The 24,629-nt window shown below is 56.4% G+C and overlaps 2 protein-coding genes and 1 long non-coding RNA gene across 8 annotated transcripts; 1 reads left to right on the top strand and 2 right to left on the bottom strand.

Moving 5' to 3' along the window:
• Positions 1 to 922: 922 nt before the first annotated feature.
• On the bottom strand, positions 923 to 9,256 carry SUOX (sulfite oxidase). Of its 5 annotated transcripts, XM_085041213.1 has the most exons (8): positions 9,218 to 9,256; positions 8,652 to 8,748; positions 8,429 to 8,576; positions 6,751 to 7,929; positions 2,320 to 2,668; positions 2,152 to 2,262; positions 1,101 to 2,091; positions 923 to 1,067 (listed from the first exon to the last, which is right to left on the bottom strand). In XM_085041213.1, exons 2-5 carry the CDS (start codon positions 8,681 to 8,683, stop codon positions 2,411 to 2,413), a joined length of 1,617 nt encoding a protein of 538 aa, XP_084897339.1. In that variant the 5' UTR covers positions 8,684 to 8,748; positions 9,218 to 9,256; the 3' UTR covers positions 923 to 1,067; positions 1,101 to 2,091; positions 2,152 to 2,262; positions 2,320 to 2,410. The 5 variants fall into 5 exon arrangements, with proteins under 5 accessions (XP_084897339.1, XP_084897335.1, XP_084897336.1 ...); XM_085041209.1 differs by having other exon boundaries at positions 1,101 to 2,262; XM_085041210.1 differs by having other exon boundaries at positions 923 to 1,050; positions 1,101 to 2,262.
• Positions 9,257 to 10,118: 862 nt separating this feature from the next.
• LOC146425850 (uncharacterized) lies at positions 10,119 to 12,438 on the top strand. Of its 2 annotated transcripts, none has more exons than XR_014846359.1 (3): positions 10,119 to 10,162; positions 10,294 to 11,622; positions 11,683 to 12,438. It is a non-coding gene; the product is annotated as an uncharacterized LOC146425850 (long non-coding RNA). The 2 variants fall into 2 exon arrangements; XR_014846360.1 differs by lacking the exon at positions 10,119 to 10,162 and having other exon boundaries at positions 11,532 to 11,622; positions 11,683 to 12,002; positions 12,043 to 12,438.
• A 600-nt stretch (positions 12,439 to 13,038) lies between these two features.
• On the bottom strand, positions 13,039 to 23,305 carry RAB5B (RAB5B, member RAS oncogene family). Its single transcript, XM_085041247.1, has 6 exons — positions 23,280 to 23,305; positions 18,647 to 18,819; positions 16,628 to 16,779; positions 15,198 to 15,320; positions 15,025 to 15,118; positions 13,039 to 13,532 (listed from the first exon to the last, which is right to left on the bottom strand). The coding sequence occupies exons 2-6, from the start codon at positions 18,807 to 18,809 to the stop codon at positions 13,417 to 13,419; spliced, it is 648 nt and encodes a 215-aa protein (XP_084897373.1). The 5' UTR covers positions 18,810 to 18,819; positions 23,280 to 23,305; the 3' UTR covers positions 13,039 to 13,416.
• Positions 23,306 to 24,629: the final 1,324 nt, after the last annotated feature.

Below are 24,629 nucleotides of genomic sequence, written 5' to 3'. Positions count from 1 at the left end.
GTTCACAGGGTCCTACAAGGTCACAGGGCCCTATAGGATTGGGGGCTCCCTTTAGGTCAGGGGGTTATTTAGGGTCAGGGGGTTATTTAGGGTCACAGGGCTCTATAGGGTCAGGGGGTCCCGTGGGGTCACAGGGTCCTATAAGGTCACAGGATCCCATTAGGTCAGGGGGTTATTTAGGGTCACAGGGCTCTATAGGGTCAGGGGATCCCATGGGGTCACAGGGCCCTATAGGATCTCTATAGGATCAGGGGATCCCACCAGGTCAGGGGGTCCCATGGGGTTCACAGGGTCCTACAAGGTCACAGGGCCCTATAGGATTGGGGGCTCCCTTTAGGTCAGGGGGTTATTTAGGGTCACAGGGCTCTATAGGCTATGGGGATCCCATGGGGTCACAGGGGCCTGTAACATCATAGGGTGCCTTTAGGGCAGGGGGTTATTTAGGGTCACAGGGTCCTATAGGCTCAGGGGATCCCATGGGGTCACAGGGGCCTATAGGGTCCCTATAGGATCAGGGGGTCCCACCAGGTCACAGGGCCCTATAACATCGTAGGGTCCCTTTAGGGCAGGGGGTTATTTAGGGTCAGGGAGTTACACGGGGTCACAGGGCCTATAGGATCCCTATAGGATCAGAGGGTCCCATTAGGGCAGGGGGTTATTTAGGGTCAGGGGGTCCCATGGGGTCACAAGGCCCAATAGGATCAAGCAATCCCACAGAGTCCCATAGGATCAGGGAGTCCCACCAGCTCAGGGGGTCCCATGGGGTCACAGGCCCTATAGGACCAGGGTGTCCCCCCAGTCCCAGGGTGTCCCCCCAGTCCCAGGGTGTCCATGGGGTCCCAGGGTGTCCATGGGGTCCCAGCACCACCCCACTCCCCACCCCACCCTGCCCTCGCTGCCCCAGGAAGGCACTGAACCCATCAAAGTTCCCAAATCTTTATGGAGGCACTTTCACACACGGGGTGTAAAACCTGCGGCCATAAACCCGCCGGCCATACAAACAGGGGGCCATAAAACCCTGGGGCCATAAAACCCTGGGGCCATAAAACCCTCAGGGCCATAAAACCCTGGGGTCATAAAACCCTCAGGGCCATACAAACAGGGGGCCATAAAACCCTGGGGCCATAAAACCCTGGGGCCATAAAACCCTCAGGGCCATAAACCCTCAGGGCCATAAAATCCTGGTGATCTTCACGCTGTGGGGCTGCAGAACCCTCTGTAGGATCCATCGGGGCTGTAGGACCCTTTGGGGTCCAGAAAATCCTTTGGGGTCCATAAAATCCTTTTGGGGTCTCTGGAACCCTTTAGGGTCCATAAAATCCTTTTGGGGGTCTCTGGAACCCTTTAGGGTCCATAAAATCCTTTTGAGGGGCTGTAAAATCCTTTTGGGGTCTCTGGAATCCTTTAGAGCCATAGAACTCTCTGGGGTCTCTAGAGCCCTTTGGAGTCCATAAAATCCTTTGGGGTCCATAAAGTCCTTTTGGGGTCTCTGGAACCCTTTAGGGTCCATAAAATGCTTTGGGGGCCATAAAATCCTTTTGGGATCTGTGGAGTCTTTTGGGGTCAATAGAACCCGGGGGGTCTGCAGAAGCTGGGTGTCCATAGAGCCCTGTAGGGGACACAGAACCCTTTGGGGTCTGCAGGACCCTGTGGGGCTGTAGAACCCATTAGGGTCTGTGGAATCTCTCGGGATCAACAGGACCTGAGGCTCTGTAGGACCCTTTAGGGGCCATAGAAGCTTTTGGGATCCAGGGAACCTTTTGGGGTCCACAGAGCCTGTTGGGGTATCTAGAACCCTTTGGGGTCCACAGAGCCCTTTGGGGTCCAGAAAATCCTTTGGGATCCTCAGAACCCTTCAGGATCCACAGAACCCATTGAGCTCCATGGAACCCTTTGGGGTCTGTGGGACCCTTTGGGGTCTGTGGAACCCTTTGGGGTCTGTGGGACTCTTTGGGGTCTGCAGGACCCTTCAGGTCCCATATAACCCACAGGCCCCACCCCGCAGTGTCCTGGCACTCAGCAGGTGACAGTGACCATCGCTGTCACACCCTGCGCAGGTCCCACAGATCCCACAGAGCCCACAGTGTCCAGCTGGGCTCAGCGGGTGACAGTGACACTGACCCATGGTCAGCGGGTGACAGTGACACTGACCCATGGTCAGCGGGTGACAGTGACACTGCCCCATGCCAGGCGTTGCTCAGCAGGTGACAGTGACGGTGACCCAGTCCCCGGCTGGGCTCAGCGGGTGACAGTGACACTGACCTGGGGTCAGCAGGTGACAGTGACACTGCCAGGTGTTGCTCAGCGGGTGACACTGACCAGCCAGGCTCAGCGGGTGACAGTGACACTGACCCGGTCCCCAGCCAGGCTCAGCGGGTGACAGTGACACTGACGCGGTGCCAGGCGTTGCTCAGCGGGTGACAGTGACAGTGACGCGGTGCCAGGCGTTGCTCAGCACCCCGCGCAGGTTCCAGATGGGTCCCACGCTGTCCGGCTGCACGTTGTAACTCCTGTCCACGGCCTTGCAGACGATGTCCAGCCGTGTCCCCGCGGCCACCGGCGCCCGCAGCTCCCACAGCGCCCACGCCCAGCCCCGCCTGCCCTGCGGCCGCTGACCGCCCAGCTCGGCCGCTCGCCACGTCCGGCCGCCGTCCAGAGACACGTCCACCTGCGGGAGGAGCGGGCGTTAATTAGCGTCCATCCGTTAATTAGGGTTGTGTCATCACCGGTTATGTGTTAATGGTCGTTGGATCATTAGCTGTTATGTCACTGTATTGCTAATTATTCTATTATTATCGATCGCTATGTAATTAGTGTGCTACTATATATTTCAGCAATATATTGATTATTGTGTTATTGTCTATAATATAACTGTTAGTTGTTACTATATTATTATATGTAATATTACAAGTTGTTCTATTGCTATGGATCATTAGCTGTTATGTCACTGTATTGCTAATTATTCCATTATTATCTATTACATCACTACATAATTAGTGTGCTACTATGTATTGTAATAATATATTGATCATTATGTTAATTTGTATGACATCACTATTAATTGTTACTATATTATTATTATGTAATATCACAAGTTATTCTATTGCTATAGATCGTTAGCTGTTATGTCACTGTATTGCTAATTATTCCACTATTATCTATTACATCACTATGTAATTAGTGTGCTACTATGTATTGTAGCAATATATTGATCATTACTGTATATGATATTGTTAATTATTACTATATTATTATATGTAATATCACAAAATAATTGTTATTCCATTGTTACAGATCGTTAGCTGTTACATCACTGTATTCCTAATTATTATATTATCTATTACATCACCACATTACTACTGTATTATTGCACTGTATTGATCATTATGTTATTATATATATAATGTTAATTGCTACTATATTATTATATGTAATATCAAAGTAATTGTTATTCTATTGCTATAGATCGTTAGCTGTTATGTCACTGTATTCCTAATTATTCCATTATTATCTATTACATCACTATGTAATTAGTGTGCTACTATATATTGTAGCAATATATTGATCATTATGTTAATTTATATGACATCACTGTTAATTGTTACTATATTATTATATGTAATATCACCAAATAATTGTTATTCTGTTGCTATAGATCGTTAGCTGTTACGTCACTGTATTGCTAATTATTCTATTATTTTCAATCACTACATAATTAGTGTAGTACTATATATTTCAGCAATATATTGATTATTGTGTTATTGTATATAATATCACTGTTAATTGTTACTATATTATTATATGTAATATCACAGAATAATTGTTATTCTATTGCTATAAATCGTTAGCTGTTACATCACTGTATTGCTAATTATTCTATTATTGTCTATTTTATCACATTATTACTGTATTATTATATATTATAGTAATATATTGATAATTATGTTATTGCACATGATATCTGTTAATTTTTACTGTATTAGTATATGCAATATCACAAAATTATTATTCTATTGTTATATATTATATCACTACATTATTATTATGTTACTATGTATTATATCACTGCATTGATCATTATATATCATACTGCTATGTTAATTGTCATAAAATTCTTATTTTATTGTTATATATTATATCACTACACTATTATTATGCTACTAAATAATATATCCCTGTATTGATCTGTATAATATATATTGATTATATATTATATTGATTATATATTACACTGCTATGTTAATTGTTATTCTTACAGCTAATATCTCAAAGGAATTATTGTTATATTATTTTATATATATGGTAATTATTGTTATATTATTATATACGACACTGCTATATTCCATCCCATTTTCACCAGGGATTTTGCTCACTTTCCCCATCCATTCCACTCATTTTTCCTGGCGATTTCATCCACTTGTCCCAGAGATTCCACCTGCTTTCCCCAGGAATTCCACTCGCTTTTCCTGGCAATTCCATCCATTTTCCCCAGAAATCCCATCCCATTTTCACCACTGATTAAATTCCCTTTTCCCATTAATTCCATCTGCTTTTCCTCGTGATTCCACCCACTTTCATCATCCCCATTTTTACCAGTCATTATGCTCACTTTTCCCATTAATCCCACCAGCTTTTCTCAGCCATTCCATCCACTTATCCCAGCAATTCCATCCCCTTTCCCCAGAAATCCCATCCCATTTTTACCACTGATTAAATTACCTTTTCCCATTAATTCCATCTGCTTTTCCTGGTCATTCCACCCACTTTCATCATCCCCATTTTCACTGGTAATTATTCTCACTTTTCCCATTAATCCCACCTGCTTTTCCTGGCCATTCCATCCACTTATCCCAGCGATTCCACCCACTTATCCCAGCAATTCCATCCCCACTTTCCCAGCAATTCCATCCCCACTTTCCCAGCAATTCCATCCCCACTTTCCCAGCAATTCCATCCCCATTTTCACCAGAAATTCCATCCCCATTTTTACCAGTGATTATGCTCACTTTTCCCATCAACTCCATTTACTTTTCCCATCAATTCCACCCACTTTCCCCAGCAACTCCACCTGCTTATCCAGGCAATTCCAGCCAGTTTTCCCGACCATTCCATCCTCTTTTCCCATTAATCCCACCTGCTTTTCCCAGCCATTTATCCCAGCCATTCCATCCTCTTTCCCAAGAAATCCCATCCCCATTTTCACCAGCGATTCCATCCCCATTTTCACCAGTGATTATGCCCACTTTTCCTGTCAATTCCATCTGCTTTTCCTGGTGATTCCATCCACTTTCATCATTCCCATTTGACCAGTGATTATGCTCACTTTTCCCATCAATCCCACCAGCTTTTCCCATTCCATCCACTTATCCCAGCGATTCCATCCACTTTCCCAAGAAATTCCATCCCCATTTTCACCAGAAGTTCCATCCCCATTTTTACCAGTGATTACACCCACTTTTCCCATCAACTCCATTTGCTTTCCCTGGTGATTCCATCCACTTCTCCCATCAATCCCACCTGCTTTCCCCAGCAATCCCATCCCATTTTTACCAGCAATCCCATCTGCTTTTCCCATCAATTCCACCCACTTTCCCCAGAAATTCTAGCCACTTTTCCCGGCCATTCCACCCTCTTCTCCCATCAATCCCACCTGCTTTTCCCAGACATTCCATCCACTTATCCCAGCGATTCCATCTGCTTTTCCTGGCAATTCCAACCCAGCACTTTCCCCAGCAACTCCACTCGCTTTTCCCATCAATTCCACCTGCTTTCCCAGCAACTCCATCCCATTTTTACCAGCAATCCCATCTGCTTTTCCCATCAATTCCAGCCACTTTCCCCAGCAATTCCACCCATTTATCCAGGCAATTCCAGCCACTTTTCCTGGCCATTCCATCTGCTTTTCCTGGCAATTCCAACCCAGCACTTTGCCCAGCAATTCCAGCCACTTTTCCTTGCTATTCCATCCTCTTATCCTACCGATCCTACCTGCTTTCCCCAGCAACTCCACTCGCTCATCCCTGCAATTCCAGCCAGTTTTCCCAGCCATTCCATCCTCTTCTCCCATCAATCCCACCTGATTTTCCCAGCCATTCCATCCACTTATCCCAGCGATTCCACCCACTTTCCCAAGAAATCCCATCCCCATTTTCACCAGAAATTCCATCCCCATTTTCACCAGTGATTAGGCTCGCTTTTCCCATCAACTCCATTTGCTTTCTCTGGCGATTCCATCCGCTTTCATCAACCCCATTTTCACTGGTAATTATTCTCACTTTTCCCATTAATTCCACCTGATTTTCCCAGCCATTCCATCCACTTATCCCAGCAATTCCATCCCCATTTTCACCAGTGATTATGCTCACTTTTCCCATCAACTCCATTTGCTTTCCCCAGCAATTCCATCCACTTTTCGCATCAATCCCACCCACTTTCCCCAGCAACTCCACCCATTTATCCAGGCCATTCCACCCACTTTTCCCAGCAACTCCACCCATTTATCCAGGCCATTCCATCCACTTTTCCCAGCCATTCCATCCTCTTCTCCCACCAATCCCACCTACTTTTCCCAGCCATTCCAGCCACTTATCCCAGCGATTCCATCTGCTTTCCCCAGCGATTCCATCCACTTATCCCAGCGATTCCATTCCCATTTTCCCCAGCAACTCCACTCGCTCATCCCAGCAATTCCATCCACCTCTCCCGGCCATTCCACCCTCTTTTCTCCCCCGCCCATCCCCTCTCGCTCACCCTGACCACCTCCCTGCCGCCGCCGCTCCACGCGTAGCCCTTCACGGTGATCTCCCCGGCGGGCACAGCCGCCCCGGGCCGCGGCTCGGTGATGGCCGACTGCACGGGCAGCTCCTGGATGGCGGGCGCCGAGCGGAAATCCACCGTGTCCCAGTCCACGGACGGGCAGAACCCTTTGTAGTCGTTCTGCTGCCAGTGGCTCGGGCTCTCCCGCGGCGACACGGCCACGCTGCGCAGCCACTTCACGCTGCGCGCCCCGACCACGCCGGGCACCAGGACGCGCACCGGGAAGCCGTGATCCCGCGGCAGCTCCCGCCCGTTCATCTCGTAGGCCAGCAGCACGTCGGCCTCGGCGCTGATGGCTCTCTCGAACGGGATGGACGCTCCGTACGGCGTGCCGGACGCGTCCGTGTCCAGCCCCTCGAAGCACACGTGCCACTCGCCCTCCCCGGGGGCTTTGTCGCCAAAACCGGCGTGCAGCAGCACGTCGCGGAGCCGCGCGCCGCCCCAGCGCGCCGTGCTGATGGCCCCGATGTCCCAGGCCAGCCCCTTGACCGGCCGCACGCTGCTCATCTCGGAGCGCCGGTTCCCTGCGCACTGCAGCGTCGCCGTCACCTCGTGCTTCGGGAAGCGGCCGCGCAGCTCCGCCAGCGACAGCGACAAGGCGCGGCCGCCGGGACCCTCCACGCGCAGCCGGTACGAGGCTGGATCCACGGCCGGCACCGGGAGGTGGTTGCGGGTGAAGAAGAGTTCGTTGGGCGTCAGGAAGCTCTGGGTCAGCAGCTCCGGCGGCGGCTCGGCGTTGAAGGGTTTCAAGCTGTTGACGCGCAGCGCGGGGTGGCGCGGGGGATCGCCGGCGAACGGATCCTCGGTGGCCGCCGGGGCTGGCGAGGCTTCCTCGGGGCTCAGCTCGCCCACCTTGTAGTCGCGCAGGAGCTCCAGGACGTGCGGCTGGCTGTGCACGGCGTACAGAGCCCAGAAGGGCTCCAGCGCTCCGCCGGCCGCCAGCAGCAGCTTGTCGGGGCCGCCCGGGTGCAGCTCCACGAAGTCGGTGACATCGAACACGTCGCTGCCGTGCGTCACCCACACGCGGTCCTGCGGGGAGCGGTGCCGAGCCACCTCCTCCCGCGTGTAGCGAGGGTACTGCGGCGGCGGGGTGGCCTGGGCGGCCTGGGCGGTCTGCGGACACCGGAGGGGTCAGTGGGAACCCCCCGGGATGTCCCCGGGATCCCCCGGTGTCCCTCCCGAACCGGCTGGGGGTGACCCGGGGTGGGAGTGACCACTCTGTCCACTCGCAGGGGAGAATCGGGGATCGCCCTGTCCCGGTGCCACCCCTGTCCCCGTGTCACCCCAACCCCGGGACCCCCCTGTCCTGGTGTCACCTCCTCCCCGGGATCCCGCTGTCTCGGTGCCACCCTTTCCCCGGTGCCACCCTTTCCCCGGTGCCACCCCTTCCCTCGGGATCCACCCCCCGGTGCCACCCCCTGCTGGGTTCCCGCTGTCCCGGTGCCACCCCTGTCCCGGTGTCACCTCTCACCGGCCTCTGCCCCCACCGCTGCCGCCTCCCGCCAGATCCAACCCCTCCCTCCCCGCGGTGTCCCCGTCCCGGTAAGGACCCAGAGGTGTCACTGTCCCCCCCGTCCCGGTGTCACCCCGGTGTCACCGCGGTGTCGCTCACCCTGCGCCGCCGCTCTCCATAGGCCAGCACGGCTCCGAGCCCCAGCAGCGCCGCCAGCACCGGGGCAGCCCCTCGGTGTCCCCTCGGCGCCGCGCTACCGGCGGCCAGGCGGGAGCAGCCGCGGTGCAGCTGCGTCAGCGGCGGGAGCCTGCGGGGACAGCGCGGGTCACAGCGGCGCCGCGACACCGGCGACAGCGGGGAGCCCCGGCGGGGCCGCGCTTACCTGCGGCCGGCCACGGCCCGGAGCAGCAGCATCGCGGCGGCGGGACGGGAGAGCGCGGCTGGGGCGGCACCGGGAAACGGGAAACGGCCCGGGGACACTGCGGGGAGCGACCATCAGCGAGCTCTGCTTGCGACACAACCGCGCCGCTCCGCGCCGCCCGCCACCGGTTCTGACCCCGCACCGCCCGCTCCCGGTTCTGCCCCCTCAGCCCCAGCCCGGTCCCGGTTGTCCCCAGCCGCATCCCGATCCCGGTTAGCCCTAGTCCCATCCCGGTTTTTTCCCCCCAGCCCCATCCCGATAGTTTTCCCCCAGCCCCATCCCGGTTCTTCCTGCCCCCAGCCCCATCCCGGTCCCGGTTCTTCCTGCCCCCAGCCCCACCCCGGTCCCAGCTGTCCCCCCCGCAGGCCCACTCCGCTCCCGGTTGTCCCCAACCCCACCCCGGTCCCGGTTGTTTTCCCCCCAGCCCCGGTGGGGTTCCGGTTGTCCCTCCCCTCAGCCCCACCCCGAGCCCGGTTGTCCCCCCCGCTCCCACCCCGGTCCCTGTCCCCGCTGTCCCCTCCGCGCACCTGCGTAACGGTTCCGGTCCCGCGACGACCCGCGGGCGCTGCCGCTTTAAGAGGGGGGCGATGGGCGTGGCCTCAGGCTGCTAGCCACGCCCCTCTCTGTTTACCTTAGCGGGGGCCCGGCGGGCGTGGCCTCGCCCAGGGTGGTCCCCACCAGCTCCGCCTTAAAGGGGCAACGCCACCCGGAGCGCGGGGGGTCTTCAAGCGGCCACGCGGATTTAAAGGGGCAACGCCGCTCCCGAATTTCCCGGCGGGAATGGGGAAAAAACGGGGAAAAACGGGAAAAAACGGCAAAAACCAGGAGCCGCCCGCCAGCTGCCAGCTCTGATAAGCGTTATCAGGGCAGGGCGGCGGTGTCGCACCGCTGCTGGCACTGGCCGCGCTGTCCCCAAGTCCCCTCCCCCGCCCTGAGCACACAGAGTTGGGATTAATTATTTTCTTTTTTCTTGGTTTTTTTCCTTGTTTTTGTCGTTGTTCGGTTTTACTTTACATTAAATACATCGGTAAATCAGCGACCGAGTTGTGGTTACCACGATTGTTATTTCACCGCGAGGGAGGAGCTTCCCAAAGCAAGAAAACAACGGAAAAAAATGAAAGAAAAATCGAGAAAAAAGCAGAAAAAAAGAAAAAAAATAAAGAAAAAAAGGAAGTGAGAGAGAGAGAGAGGAGCTGCAGTGTCCCCGTTTGGTCCAGGGCTGGGACATGGGGGGTCCTGTCGGGGGTCCCCACCCTGGGGGAATCGATGTCACCAATCGATGTCACCGGAGGGTCCCCAGGGGGTCCCCGGGGGGGTGGGGACAGGGCTGGGGTCCTGCGGGCTCTGCCCCTCCCTGGGGGCTTCATACGGGACCAGGTCCCTCCACCCCCCCGGCCTGGGGGGCACACTTCGGGGTGTCCCCAACTCGGGGTGTCCCCAACTCGGGGTGTCCCCAATTTGGGGTGTCCCCAGTTCGGGGTGTCCCAAATTCTGGGGTGTCCCCAATCCGGGGTGTCCCCAACTCGGGGTGTCCCCAGTTTTGGGGGATCCCAATTTTAGGGTGTCGAAATTTTGGGATGTCCCCAGTTCGGGGTGTCCCCAGTTCTGGGGTGTCCCAATTTCGGGGTGTCCCCAATTCGGGGTGTCCCCCCGAGTGGCAGCACCCCGGGGTGACCCCCAGCCAGGGCAGGGGACACCGAGTGTCCCTCTGCAGGGACAAGGAGAGGAAGCAAGGAAGGGCAGTGGCACTGCTGTCCCCTCATTGTCCCCTCATTGTCACCCCCTGGACAGACCCGAGGGGACATTTGACCATAAAGTGCAAACCGGGACAGCCCTGGGATGGGGACAATGACAAACCGTGGAGGGAGGGGACACCGGGAGGGGACAGGGGGTGGCACTGGGGGTGGCCATGGCTGGGAGCAGTGGGGGGACATCGGGGTCACCACTGGGATCACCTTGGGGACATCATGGCCACCACTGGGATGACTGGGGGATGTCACCTGGGGGTGGCCATGGCTGGGATCACCAGGGGACATTGGCCATGAGGTCACCATGGCAGGGGTCACTGTGGGGACATCGCTGTGGGGTGGCCATGGCCAGGATGACCATGGGGACATCACTCTGGGGTGGCCATGGCCATGATGACCATGGGGACATCGCTGTGGGGTGGCCATGGCCATGATGACCATGGGGACATCACTGTGAGGTGACAATGGCCATGATCACCGTGGGGACATCGCTGTGGGGTGACCATGGCCATGATCACCATGGGGACATCACCCTGGGGTGGCCATGGCCAGGATGACCATGGGGATGTCACTCTGGGGTGACCATGGCTGTGATCACCATGGGGACATCGCTGGGATCATTTTGGGATGGCCACAGCTGGGGTCACCAAGGGGACATCACTGTGGGGTGGCCGTGGTCACTGAGGGGACATTGCCCACCACCCAGCCCCAGGGCAAGGTCCCCTCAATGTCCCAAGTGTCCCCAAACGTCCCCAGGCACTTCTGCTCCCCCAGCCAAGGCCACCAGGCGGGATCGAGGGGACACTGCAGCTCCCTCCCCGGGAACCCAACGGGAAACGGGACAACGGGGTGGGACAATAAAAATCCCGCAGAAACCGGTGAGACCCCCCTGGAAATGCTGTCCCGGGGTCTGGGGGCGCCGCTGGGACCCCCGAGCTGGGGGCGGCGGGAGGAGAGATCCGAGTGTCCTTCCCAGGGATGGACAGGCCGGGCAGCCGCGGGAGGTCAGTGCCGGCCGAGCCGAGCCAGGCCAGGCCTGCTGCTCTGGAAATGGGCTGGGGTCCGGTGGGATTGGGGGATCCAGATGGGATCTGGTGGAGCCAGGAGGGATCTGGAGGATCCAGGTGGGGTCTGGTGAATTCAGGTGGGATCTGAAGGATCCAGGTGTGATCTGGCGGATCCAGGTTGGGTCTGGTGAATTCTGGTGTGATCTGGAGGATCCAGCTGGGGTTTGGAGATTCCAGGTGTGACGTGGAGGGTCCAGGAGGACAGTGGAGTATCCAGGTGGGATCTGGTGAATTCATGTGGGATTTGGAGGGTCAAGGTGTGATCTGGTGAATTCAGGTGGGATCTGGAGCATCCAGCAGGGATTTGGTGGAACCAGGTGGGGTTTGGAGGATCCAGGTGTGACATGGAGGGTCCAGGTGGGATCTGAAGGATCCAGGAGGACACCAGAGTATCCAGGTGTGATCTGGTGAATTCAGGTGGCATCTGGAGGATCCAGGAGGGATTTGGTGAATCCAGGTGTGATCTGAAGGATCCAGGAGGACAGCAGAGTGTCCAAGTGGGATCTGGTGCATTCAGGAGGGATTTGATGGAGCCAGGTGGGGTCTGGTGAATCCAGGTGTGATCTGGTGAATTCATGTGGAATTTGGAGGGTCAAGGTGTGATCTGGTAGATCCAGGTGAAATCTGGGTGATTCAGGTGGGATCTGGTGAACTCAGGTGGGAACAGGAGGAACCAGGAGGGATCTGGTGAATCCAGATGGGATCTGGTGGATCCAGCAGGGATCTGGTGGATCCAGCAGGGATCTGGTGGATCTATGTGGGATCTGGAGGATCCAGGTGGGATCTGGAGCCAAGGAGAAGCCTTGGAAGCCTCAAAGTGCCAGGAGAAGAGCTCAGGGAGGGTCCTGGGGCAGGGCTTGGTGTCGGGCTGGAGCAGTGGTGTGGCAGGGCTGGAGCTGGGATCCCAAATGGGATCTGAATGGGATCTGGGCTGGAATCCTGGATGGGATCCTGGATGGGATCTGGGTTGGGATCCTGAAAGGTATCTGAATGGGATCCTGCTGGAATCTGGCTGGGATCTGGGTTGGAGATGGGATCTGGACTTGGGATCTGGGATGGAATCTTGGCTAGGAATCCAGGCTGGAGCTGGGATCTGGACTTGGGATCCAGAGTTGGGATCCAGGCTGGGATCTGGAGTTGGGATCTGGGCTGGATCCACGCTGGAATCCTGGCTGTTCCTCATCTGGATCCTGGCTGGATCTGAGCAGACTCTGGCGGATCCAGCTGTTTCCTGGCAGATCCCCACCTGCATCGCAGCTCCATCCTGGCAGATCCTGGTGCATCCTGGCCGATCCCGCTGTTTCCCATCCATTTCCCACTGTTTCTCAGCTGTTTCCTGTCCATTTCCCACAGTTTCCCATCCATTTCCTGTTGTTTCCTGTTTGTTTCCCAGCAGATCCCGTCATTTCCCATCCATTTCCTGCTGTTTCCTGTTTGTTTCCCAGCAGATTTTGCTGTTTCCTGTTTGTTTCACACCAGATCCCATTGTTTCCCAGCAGATCCTGTTGTTTCCTGTTTGTTTCCCAGCAGATCCCATTGTTTCCCATCCATGTCCGGCTGTTTCCTGTTTGTTTCCCAGCAGATCCCATTGTTTCCCATCCATTTCCGGCTGTTTCCTGTTTGTTTCCCAGCAGATCCCATTGTTTCCCATCCATTTCCGGCTGTTTCCTGTTTGTTTCCCAGCAGATTTCGCTGTTTCCTGTTTGTTTCCCAGCAGATTTCGCTGTTTCCTGTTTGTTTCCCAGCTGATCCCATTGTTTCCTGGTTGTTTCCCAGCAGATCCCACTGTTTCCCATCCACTTCCCGCTGCTCCCCGGCCGATCCCATCCATTTCCTGCTGTTTCCCGTCCATTTCCCGCTGTTTCCTGTCCGTTTCCTGTCCGTTTCCGGTCCGTTTCCCGCCGTTTCCCCTCAGTTGCTGCAGCACTGCCCGCGGCTCTGCTGGCTCTGCTCGTGCAGATCCACCCCTCTGCCCCTGCCGCCGGCGCCGCCCGCGCTCTGCGGCTCGTTCTTTGGCAGCTTCTTGGCTGCAGGCGGAATGTGGGGTCAGGGATGTGGGTTTGGGGTCAGGGATTTGGGGTCAGGGATGTGGGTTTGGGGTCAGGGATTTGCTGTCGGGGAGTTGGGGTTTGGTGTCAGGGATTCGGGATTTGGGGTTGGGGATTTGGGATTTGGGGTTGGGGATTTGAGGTTTGGGGTCAGGCATTTGGGGTTTGGGGTCAGGGAGTTGGGGTTTGGGGTCAGGGAGTTGGGGTTGGGGATTTGGGGTTGGGGATTTGGGGTCAGGGAGTTGAGGTTTGGGGTCAGGGAGTTGGGATTTGGGGTCAGGGAGTTGGGGTTTGGGGTCAGGGATTTGGGGTTTGGGGTCATGCATTTGGGGTTTGGGGTCGGGGAGTTGGGGTTTGGGGTCAGGGATTCAGGGTCGGGAATGGGGTCCTGGCCCAACTCCCAATCCCGGGATGGGGTTGGAAAAGCCCCTGGAGCCCTCAGAACCCCTCAGACCCCTTAAAACCCCCTTCAGAACCCCCGAGAGTCCCCAGAACCCCCTCAGACCACCCTAAGAACCCCCTGAACCCCCTCAGACCACCCTGACACCCCTTTTTGTGGAGGAGCCACATCCCCTCCACTGCTCCCACCCAACCCCCGTGTCCCCCTCCCAAAATTCCCACTGGGAATAAGGAAAACAATTGCTGGGATTTCTCAGACCACCCTGAGACCCCTCAGGACCCCCCTGAGACCCCTGAGAACACTCTGAGACCCCTCAGACCACTCTGACACCCCTTAGAACCACCTTGAGACCCCTCAGAACCCCCTGATCCCCCATTTCGTGAAGGAGCCACATCCCCTCAACTGCTCCCACCCAGCTCAGTCACATCCCGTGTCCACCTCCCAAAATTCCCACTGGGAACAGGGAAAACACCCCCCAACAGCCCCAAACAGCCCCAAAGAGCCCTAAAGAGCCCCAAACAACCCTAAACAGCCCCAAGCACCCCCAAAGAGCCCCCAAAGAGCCCCAAACAGCCCCCAAACAGCCCCAAACACCCCCCAAACAGCCCCCAACATCCTCCAAACAGCCCCAAACATCCCCAAACTGCCCCAAAGAGCCCTAAAGAGCCCCAAACAGCCCTAAACAGCCCCAAAACAGCCCCAAAAGCCTCAAACACTCCCCAAACATCCCCCAAACAGCCCCAAACACCCCCCAAACAGCCTCAAACATCCCACAACCAGCCCCAAACACCCCCAAATAGCCCCAAACAGCCCTAAAGAGCCCCAAACAGCCCCAAACAGCCCCAAACACACCCCAAACAGCCCCAAAGAGCCCCAAACATCCCCAAACACACCCCAAACTGCCTCTAACAGTCCCAAACAGCCCCAAACATCCCCAAAGAGCACCAAACAGCCCCAAACAGCCCCCAACACCCCCAACCAGCCCCAAACACCCCCCCAACAGCACCAAATGCCCCCAAAGAGCACCAAATGCCCCCAAAGAGCCCCCAATGCCCCCAAAGAGCCCCTCACCGATGGCCAGGAAGAGGTCGTTGACATTCATGGCTGTCTTGGCCGAGGTCTCCATGAACAGCAGGCTGTTGTCATCCGCGTAGGCCTGAGCTTCCTGCGGGGATTGGGGTCAGCCAGGCCCACCCCAAACCCCCCAAAATCCCAAAAAAACCCCTCCCAGGCCCCTCCCTCACCTCGTACTCCACCATCCTTTTGCTGGCCAGGTCGGCCTTGTTGCCAGCCAGGGCGATGACGATGCTGGGGCTCGCTTGCCTCTGCAGCTCCTTCACCCATGTCTTGGCCCGTGCGAAGGTTTCCTGCAGGAATTCCGGGAATTCTGGGATTATCCTGATCCCTGTGGGGCTGAAGGACCCCAAAACCCCCTGGGAGTTCTGTCCAGGGAGCTCTCAGTGCATCCCAAACCTGCACAGGGAGCTCTCACTGCATCCCAAATCTTTCCAGGGAACTCTCACTGCATCCCAAATCCTTCCAGGGAACTCTCACTGCATCCCAAACCTGCACAGGGAACTCTCACTGCATCCCAAATCCTTCCAGGGAACTCTCACTGCATCCCAAACCTGCACAGGGAACTCTCACTGCATCCCAAACCTGCACTGGAAACTCTCACTTCATCCCAAATCCTTCCAGGGAACTCTCACTGCATCCCAAATCTTTCCAGGAAACCTCACTGCATCCCAAACCTGCACTGGAAACTCTCACTTCATCTCAAATCCTTCCAGGAAACCTCCTTGCATCCCAAATTTTTCCAGGGAGCTCTCACTGAGTCCCAAACCCTTCCAGGGAACTCTCACTGCATCTCAAACTTGCACAGGGAGCTCTCACTGCATCCCAAATCTTTCCAGGAAACCTCACTGCATACCAAATCCTTCCAGGAAACCTCATTGCACCCCAAACCTGCACAGGGACACCTCACTGCACCCCAAAATCTGTCCCAGGAAGGAGCCAGGAAGCACCTGGAACCCACTGGGGGATTGTGTTTAACGGGAATCACCCCGTTTGTGAATCACCCTGTTTGTATTTAATGGGAGTCACCCTGTCTGTGTTTAATAGGAATCGACCCAGTGATGTTTAACAGGATCACCTCATTTGTGAATCACCCCACAGTGATGTCCCCATGGTGATCCCAGCCATGGCCACCCCCAGGTGACATCCCCCAGTGATCCCAGTGGTGGCCATGATGTCCCCAAGGTGATCCCAGTGGTGGCCCTGATGACCCCCAGTGCCACCCCTGGTGGTCCCCAGCCCCATTGCCACCCCCTGGATCCCATACCTGGCAGGTGACATCAGATCTGGCAGGCGATGTCACACCTGGCAGTGATGCCATACCTGGCAGGTGATGTCACACCTAGCAGGTGATGTCACACCTGGCAGGTGACGCCATACCTGTCAGATGATGTCACACCTGGCAGTGATGCCGTACCTGGTTGGTGATGTCACACCTAGCAGGTGACACCTGGCAGGTGACGCCATACCTGTCAGATGATGCCATACCTGGCGGTGATGCCCTACCTGGTTGGTGATGTCACACCTAGCAGGTGATGTCACACCCAGCAGGTGATGCCATACCTGTCAGATGATGTCACACCTGGCAGCGATGCCGTACCTGGTTGGTGATGTCATACACCACGATGGCAGCCTGCGCCCCGCGGTAGTACATGGGCGCCAGGCTGTGGTATCGCTCCTGCCCCGCCGTGTCCCAAATCTCAAACTTCACCGTGGTGTCGTCCAGGCACACCGACTGCGTCAGGAACGCCGCTGCGGGGACAGGGACAGCTCAGGGTGACCCTAAACCCACCCCAAAATCACCCCAAACCCGCCCAGGCACACCGACTGCGTCAGGAACGCCGCTGCGGGGACAGGGACAGCTCAGGGTGACCCTAAACTTGCCCTAAAACCACCCCAAACCCACCCAGGCACACGGACTGCGTCAGGAACGCCGCTGCGGGGACAGAAGGGTGAGGGTGACCCTAAACCCACCCAGGAAGAGCTCAGGGTGACCCTAAACACACCCCAAAACCACCCAGGCACACTGACTGGGTCAGGAATGCTGCTGTGAGGACAGAAGGGTGAGGGTGACCCTAAACCCGCCCTAAAACCACCCCAAAATCACCCCAAACCTGCCCAGGCACACCGACTGCATCAGGAACGCCGCTGCGGGGACAGGGACAGCTTAGGGTGACCCTAAACTTGCCCTAAAACCACCCCAAATCCACCCAGGCACACCAACTGCGTCAGGAACGTCGCTGGGGGGACAGGGGAGAGGTAAGAGTGACCCTAAATGCACCCCAAAACCACCCTAAAATCACCCCAAACCCACCAGGCACACCAACTGCGTCAGCAACGCCGCTGGGGGGACAGCGGGGTCAGGGGCACCCTAAACCCACCCAGGGACAGCTCAGGGTGACCCTAAACCCACCCTAAAATCACCCCAAACCTGCCCAGGCACACTGACCACATCAGGAACACCACTGTGGGGACAGTGGGGTCAGGGTGACCCTAAACCCACCCCAAAACCACCCCAAACCCACCCAGGGACAGCTCAGGGTGACACAAACCCACCCAGGCACACCAACTGGGTCAGGAACACCGCTGTGGGGACAGCGGGGTCAGGGTGACCCTAAATGCACCCTAAAAGCACCCAGGGGCAGCTCAGTGTGATACAAACCCATCCAGGCACACGGATTGGGTTAGGAACGCTGCTGTGGGGACAGGGACAGCTCAGGGTGTCCCCAAACCCACCCAGGGACAGCTCAGGGTGTCCCCAGACCCACCCAGGGACAGCCCAGGGTGTCCCCAAAGCCACCCAGGGACAGCTCAGGGTGTCCCCAAAAACCACCCATGGAGCCCTAACTGCATCCCAAATCCTACCCTAGAATCCCACGTTTCCTGGGAATGACCACAGAGCTCACCCCAAATCCTGTCCCATATCTCCCAAATCCCACCCCAAACCCATCCCATACCCCCAGATCCATTTCCCAGGATCCCAAATCCCCAGCTCACCGCCGATGGTGCTCTCCTGGAACACCCCAAACCCATCCCATATCTCCCAAATCCCACCCCAATACCACCCCATATGTCCCAAATCCCAATCCCAGCTCACCACCGATGGTGCACTCCCGGAACACCCCAAACCGACCCCATATCTTCCAAATCCCACCCCAATCCCATCCCAAATCCCAATCCCGCTCACCACTGATGGTGCCCTCCTGGAACACCCCAATCCCACCCCAAACCCACCCCATATCCCCAAATCCCACCCCAATCCCACCCCATATCCCCAAATCCCTGGCTCACCGCCGATGGTGCTCTCCTGGAACACCCCAAACCGACCCATTTCCCAAATCCCACCCCAATCCCATCCCAATCCCACCCCAAATCTCCCCAACCCCACCCCAATCCCCAATCCCTGGCTCACCGCCGATGGTGCTCTCCTGGAACAGGCCAAATCCCATCCCATATCTCCCAAATCCCACCCCAAATCCATCCCATATCTCCCAATCCCACCCCAACCCCACCCCAAACCCCAATCAGCTCACCGCCGATGGTGCTCTCCTGGAACACCCCAAATCCCACCCCAATCCCACCTCAACCCCACCCAAATCCCACCCCAAACCCAGCTCACCGCCGATGGTGCTCTCCTGGTACTCGTGGAACTGGCCCTTGACGAAGCGCAGCACCAGGCTGGACTTGCCCACGGCCGACTCTCCCAGCAGCACCAGTTTGAACTGGCAGATCTTACTGGGCTGCGAGTGGCCGTTGGGCCGCTGAGCCCCGCGGCTCGCCATGCTGCCCTGCCTGCGGAAACAGCCGGGGGGGAGAGGGCTGGGAGGGGATTGACCCTAATGGGATTGACCCCAATGGGACTGACCCCGATGGGATTGACCCCGATGGGATTGACCCCAATGGGGTGGGACTGACCCCAATGGTGGGATTGACCCTGGTGGGGTGGGATCACTGCACTGGAATCAACCCCAATGGGATTGACCTTGATGGGATTGACCCCGATGGGATGGGACTGACCCCAATGGGACTGACCCCGACGGGGTGGGATTGACCCCAAGGGGATGGGATCGACCCCGATTGGACTGACCCCAATGGGGTGGGATTGATCCTGATGGGATGGGATTGACCCTGATGGGATGGGATTGACCCTGATGGGATGGGATTGACCCCGATGGGATGGGATTGCCACAGTGGGACTGACCCTGACAGGACGGCATTGACCCCGATGGGATGGGATCACCTTATTGGGATTGACCCCAATGGGATGGGATTGCCATGCTGATATTGAGCACAATAGGATGGGATCACCCCCTGGGATGGGATTGCTGCACTGGAATCGACCCCAATGGGATGGGATTGACCCCAAAGGGATGGGATTGCTGCACTGGGATCGACCCCAATGGGATGGGATTGACCCCGATGGGATGGGATCACCCCATTGGAATCAACTCTGGGATGGAATTGCTCCCCCCAGCTCACCCCCTGGGATTATGGGATCACCCCTGGGGCTATGGAATCACCCCAGGATTATGGGATCATCCCCGGAGTTATGGGATCGCCCCTGGGCTATGGGATCACCCCTGGGTTATGGGATCACCCCAGGGTTATGGGATCACCCGGGACTATAGGATCACCCCAGTTATGGGATCACCCCAGGGTTATGGGATAACCCCTGAGTTACGGGATCATCCCAGGGTTACGGGATCACCCCAATTATGGGATCACCCAGGAATATGGGATCACCCCTGGGTTACGGGATCACCCAGGGTGATGGGATCACCCCAGTTATAGGATCACCCCAGGTTATGGGATCTCTCCAGCAGTGACTCAGCACTCGCTGCTCCCACCAGATAACACCAGAAGAGGCTCCAGGATCCCATCAGATCCCAACCCCTTCCCATAAGGGAACTCCCTTCCCAAAAACCCCTCATCCCCCATTTGGGATTTGGGTTCATTTTCCCTGTTTTTGGGATCCTGGCTATTCCTTCCCATTCCCGACAGGAGCAGATCCCCCAGGATGGGCTGATCTGGGAATGGCACAGCTGAGGGCAGGGAATTCTGCTGGGAATGGGATTTGTGGGGGAAGTGACCCCAAAACGCCCCAGACGCCAACCCCACACCTGGGGATGGCTGATCCCAAATCCCTTTCCCAGCAGGAAACACTCCCATCCCGGAGTTTTTGGGATTAGGGGAGATCTCTGTTCCCACCCACAGCATGGGGAGAGGAACTCAGCATTTCCTGGAATGCTGTGATCCCAAAAAAGCTTTTCCAGAACTTGTGGAGTCAACAGGATCCCGGCTGGCTGGGGCATCTGTGCTCATCCTCATCCTCATCCCTATCCTCATCCTCATCCTCACCTTCCTCATCCTCATCCTCATCTTTATCCTCATCCTCACCTTCCTCATCCTCATCCTCATCCTCCAGAATCCCTGGACACCCCACAGATCCCCGGACACCCCACAGAATCCTGGACACCCCATAGTATCCCCGGACACCCCACAGATCCCTGCAAACCCCACAGAATCCTCGGACACCCCACAGATCCCTGGATACCCCATAGAATCTCTGCACACCCCACAGATCCCTGCACACCCCATAGTATCCCTGGACACCCCACAGAACCCCTGGACACCCCATAGATCACCCCACAGATCCCTGCACGCCCCACAGATCTACCCCTGGACACCCCACAGAATCCCTGCACACCCCACAGATCCCCAGACATCCCATAGAATCCTGGACACCCCATACTATCCCCGGACACCCCATAGTATCCCTGCACACCCCACAGATCCCTGGACACCCCATAGATCCATCCCTGCACACCCCACAGATCCCTGGATACCCCATAGAATCCCTGGACACCCCACAGATCCCTGGACACCCCATAGATCCATCCCTGCACACCCCACAGATCCCTGGACACCCCATAGAATCCCTGGACACCCCACAGAATCCCTGGATACCCCATAGAATCCCTGCACACCCCACAGATCCCCAGACATCCCATAGAATCCCAGACACCCCATAGTATCCCTGCACACCCCACAGATCCCTGGACACCCCATAGATCCATCCCTGCACACCCCACAGATCCCTGGACACTGATTTCCTGGAAAAGCAGCCCTGAGGCTCCAGGGATTTGGGAATTCCTGGATTTTCCCAATCCAGGATGCCCTGAGGGATCCCAAGGGACACAATTACCCACAGGAAAACTCAGATTTTGGGATGTCAGAGGATCCAAAAGCCCTGGATATTCCTAGTAAAACACTGGGATCTGTCCCTAAAGGAACAGGGGGATTTCTCCCTAAAAACCACACTGGGGTCTCTCCCTAAAAAATCCATTGGGATTTCTGTCTAAAAAATCCATTGGGATTTCTCCACAAAAAATATATTGGGATTTGTCCCTAAAAAGTACATTGGGATCTTTTCCTAAAAACTCACTGTGATTCTTCTTTATTGAAACATCAGGAACTTTCCCTAATTAAATACTGGGATCTTTCCCTAATTAAACACTGGGATCTTTCCCTAATTAAACACTGGAATCTTTCCCTAATTAAACACTGGGATCTTTCCCTAATTAAACACTGGGATCTTTCCCTAACTAAACACAGGAATTCTTCCCTAATTAAACACTGGGAACTCTACCCAATGGAATATTGGGATCTTTCCTTAATGAAATACTGGAATTATTCCCATAAAAACACTGGGATTCCTTGGGAATACCGGGATCCTTCCCTAATGGAATATTGGGATTTTTCCCATAAAAACCACTGGGATCTCTCCTCGATCCCGACCCCAAATCCCAGGGGACCCCAAACTCTGGGGGAGTCTCAATCCCAAGGAATCCCAAATGCTGGGGGAGCTCCAGCTCAGAGGGAGCTTTGATCCCAAATCCCAGGGGAGTCCCAGTTCTGGGGGATTCCCGGTTTCAAGGGATCCCAAATTCCGGGGAATCCCAAATTCTGAGGGAACCCAAATTCCAAGGAGTCCCAACTTCTGGTGGATTCCCAATTCTGGGAAATCCCAAATTGTGAAGGAGCCTCAGTTTGGGAGAATCCCAAATTCTGGGAGAGCCTCAGATCTGGGGGGGATCCCAAATTCTCGGGGATCCCAAATTCTGGGGAATCCCAACTTCTGGTGGATTCCCAATTCCAGGAAATCCCAAATTCTGGGGGAGCCTCAGTTCGGGAAAATCCCGAATTGTGGGATAGCCTCAGATCTGGGGGGTGATCCCAAATTCTGGGGGATCCCAAATTCCAAGGAATCCCAACTTCTGGTGGATTCCCAATTCCAGGAAATCCCAAATTCTGGGGGAGCCTCAGTTCAGGAGAATCCCAAATTGTGGGATAGCCTCAGATCTGGGGCAGATCCCAAATTCCGGGAGATCCCAAGTCGTGAGGGATCCCAAATTCTGGAGGAGCCTCAGCTCTGAGCAATCCCAAATTCTGGTGTAGGCTCAGCTCTGCAAGATCCCAAATTCCGGGGAATCCCAACTTCTGGGGGAATCCCAAATTCTGAGCAATTCCAAATTCTGAGCAATCCCAAATTCTGGGGCAATCCAAATCCTGGGGGATCCCGAATCCCAGGGAATCCCAACCCCTGGGGGAATCCAAATTCTGAGGAATCCCAAATCCCGGGCGATCCCAAATCCCAAGGTATCCCCGGCTGCGGGCAGGGATGAGAACCCCTAGTGAAAAAGGAATAAAAACCCCCAATAACGAGGAGAAACCCCCAGAACGGCGAGGAGAACATTCCTAAAAGCGGGGCGGGGGGGAAACACCCCCAGAACAGGGGGAAAAACCCCAATAATAGGGGAAAGACTCCAATAATAGGGGAAAGACTCCAATAATAGGGGAAAGACTCCAATAGTGGGGGAAAAACCCCAAATAATGGGTAAAAGGGTTCCAAAGCCCCCTCAGAACGGGGGGAAAGACCCAAATAACGGGGAAAAGGGTCGAAAAACCCCCTCAGAACGGGGCTCGCCCCCATACCGCTCCCTTCGGCCACAACCCCGCCAGGCCGCGACCCACCGGGAGCTGCCGTTCCTCCAGCCCCGAGCCTACCGGGAGCTGCCGTCCCTCCGCCCCCTCCCCCCCGGGCCAGGCGATCCCGCCCGCCCCTCACCCCTCACGGCGGGTGCCGCCCTCCCCTCAGCGCGCCCGCCAGGCCCAGCGCGGCGCCGCCCGCTCCTCCCCGGCTGCCGTGCCGCCCCAGCGCCGGGGCTGCTCCCGGACCGCCCCGCGGGTACCTCCGGGCTGCCCCCGGTCCCTCGGGGCTCCTCGGGGCTCCTCGGGGCTCCCCCCGGTGCCTCCGGTCCCTCCGGGCTCCCGGCGCGGCCCGAGCGCACAAACAGCGGCTCCGCCGAGCCCTCACGGCGGGGGCGGGACTGAGCGCGGCCCCAGCCAATCAGCGCAAAGCCCGCCTTCGCGCTCAGCCAATGGGAGAGGGGAGCAGCACCGCCCCGCCCAGCGCGGCCAATGGGAGGGAGGGAGGGGGTGATGGGCGGCGGGATGGCCAATAGGGGTTGAGGGAGTTGGTGGCCAGTGGGAGGAGGGAAGGCGGTGGGGAGGCGGGGCTTGAGGTGAGTGACGGGGCGGGCAGCCAATGGGGAGCAGAGCCGCGCGGGTGGGCGGGAGCGACAACAAATAAGGTGACCTGAGGGGGCGGAGCCCGGCGGCGGCAGCAGCCAATGGGAAGGCGGGTGAGCTGCGGATTCACCCAATCAGAGGAGGCGCTGGCTGTGATTGACAGCGGGGGCCGCCGGGAGCGCTGAGCTGGGGGCGGGGCTTGTGCTGACCAATCAGGGCAGTCCATGGGGCGTGTGGGCGTGGTCAGAGAGGGGGCGTGGCTTAGCTCGAGGGGCGTGGCCTGGGCGGGGGGACAAAGGGGACATGGGGGGGCATTTGGGGACAAATTTGGGGGTGTGACAGAGCCAGGGGGACTCGGGGAAGGGCTGGGGGGACCTTTGGGGACAAACCGGGGGGTGACAGAGGGTTTGGTGACACCCTGGGGGGTCTGGGGACAGTTGGGATGGTGACAGTGACAGTGACAGGACAGCCCCGAGGTGACAATGACAGGAAAACAACCTGGAGATTTTTGCTACGAAATTTGCAGAAATTACAAAAAACAATTCGGCTCCGAAAAGCGCCGGGACAGGGGAGGGGACAGAGGGGGTGGCATTTGGGGACAATATAGGGGGCAGTTTGGGGACAATAAGGGTGACATTTGGGGACAGAGGGGTGGCAGCCTGGTGACAACAGGGGTGGCAGTTTGGGGACAATGGGGTGACATCGTGGGGGACAATGAGGGTGACATTGGGGGACAATGGGGTGGCACTTTTGGGACAGAGGGGTGACATCGTGGGGGACACAGGGGGTGGCATTGGGGGACAAAGGCGGTGACATCAAGGGGGACAGAAGGGGTGGCAGTCTGGTGACAAAGGGGGTGGCATTTGGGGACAACGAGTGTCACAAATCCAAGCTGGGGACACCGCAGGACCCCTTGGTGACACGGTGACACTGCTGTTCCCAGCGGTCAGAGGCGCAGGTGGGGCACAGCTCTGGTGACATTGCAGGACCTTGGTGACACTGCAGGACCC

The sequence above is a fragment of the Lichenostomus cassidix genome, chromosome 29, assembly GCF_008360975.1.
Source record: "Lichenostomus cassidix isolate B80296 chromosome 29, HeHo_3.0, whole genome shotgun sequence".
NCBI lineage: Eukaryota > Metazoa > Chordata > Aves > Passeriformes > Meliphagidae > Lichenostomus > Lichenostomus cassidix.
The sequence above is the reverse complement of the archived record's forward strand: the minus strand, read 5'-3'. Positions and strand labels throughout refer to the sequence as shown.

Bases quoted from the DNA above. Each gene is read 5' to 3' on its own strand.
- RAB5B (XM_085041247.1), bottom strand. From the start codon at position 18,809: ATGGCGAGCCGCGGGGCTCAGCGGCCCAACGGCCACTCGCAGCCCAGT. The intron at 15,321-16,627 runs GTACGGCATCGC...GAATTCCTGCAG, and splicing joins TGTATGACATCACCAACCAG to GAAACCTTCGCACGGGCCAA. The intron at 15,119-15,197 runs GTGAGGGAGGGG...CAATCCCCGCAG, and splicing joins AAAGGATGGTGGAGTACGAG to GAAGCTCAGGCCTACGCGGA.
- SUOX (XM_085041209.1), bottom strand. From the start codon at position 8,683: ATGCTGCTGCTCCGGGCCGTGGCCGGCCGCAG. The intron at 7,930-8,428 runs GTGAGCGACACC...CGGTGTCCGCAG, and splicing joins ATGGAGAGCGGCGGCGCAGG to ACCGCCCAGGCCGCCCAGGC. The intron at 2,669-6,750 runs GTGAGCGAGAGG...CTCCTCCCGCAG, and splicing joins GCGGCAGGGAGGTGGTCAGG to GTGGACGTGTCTCTGGACGG.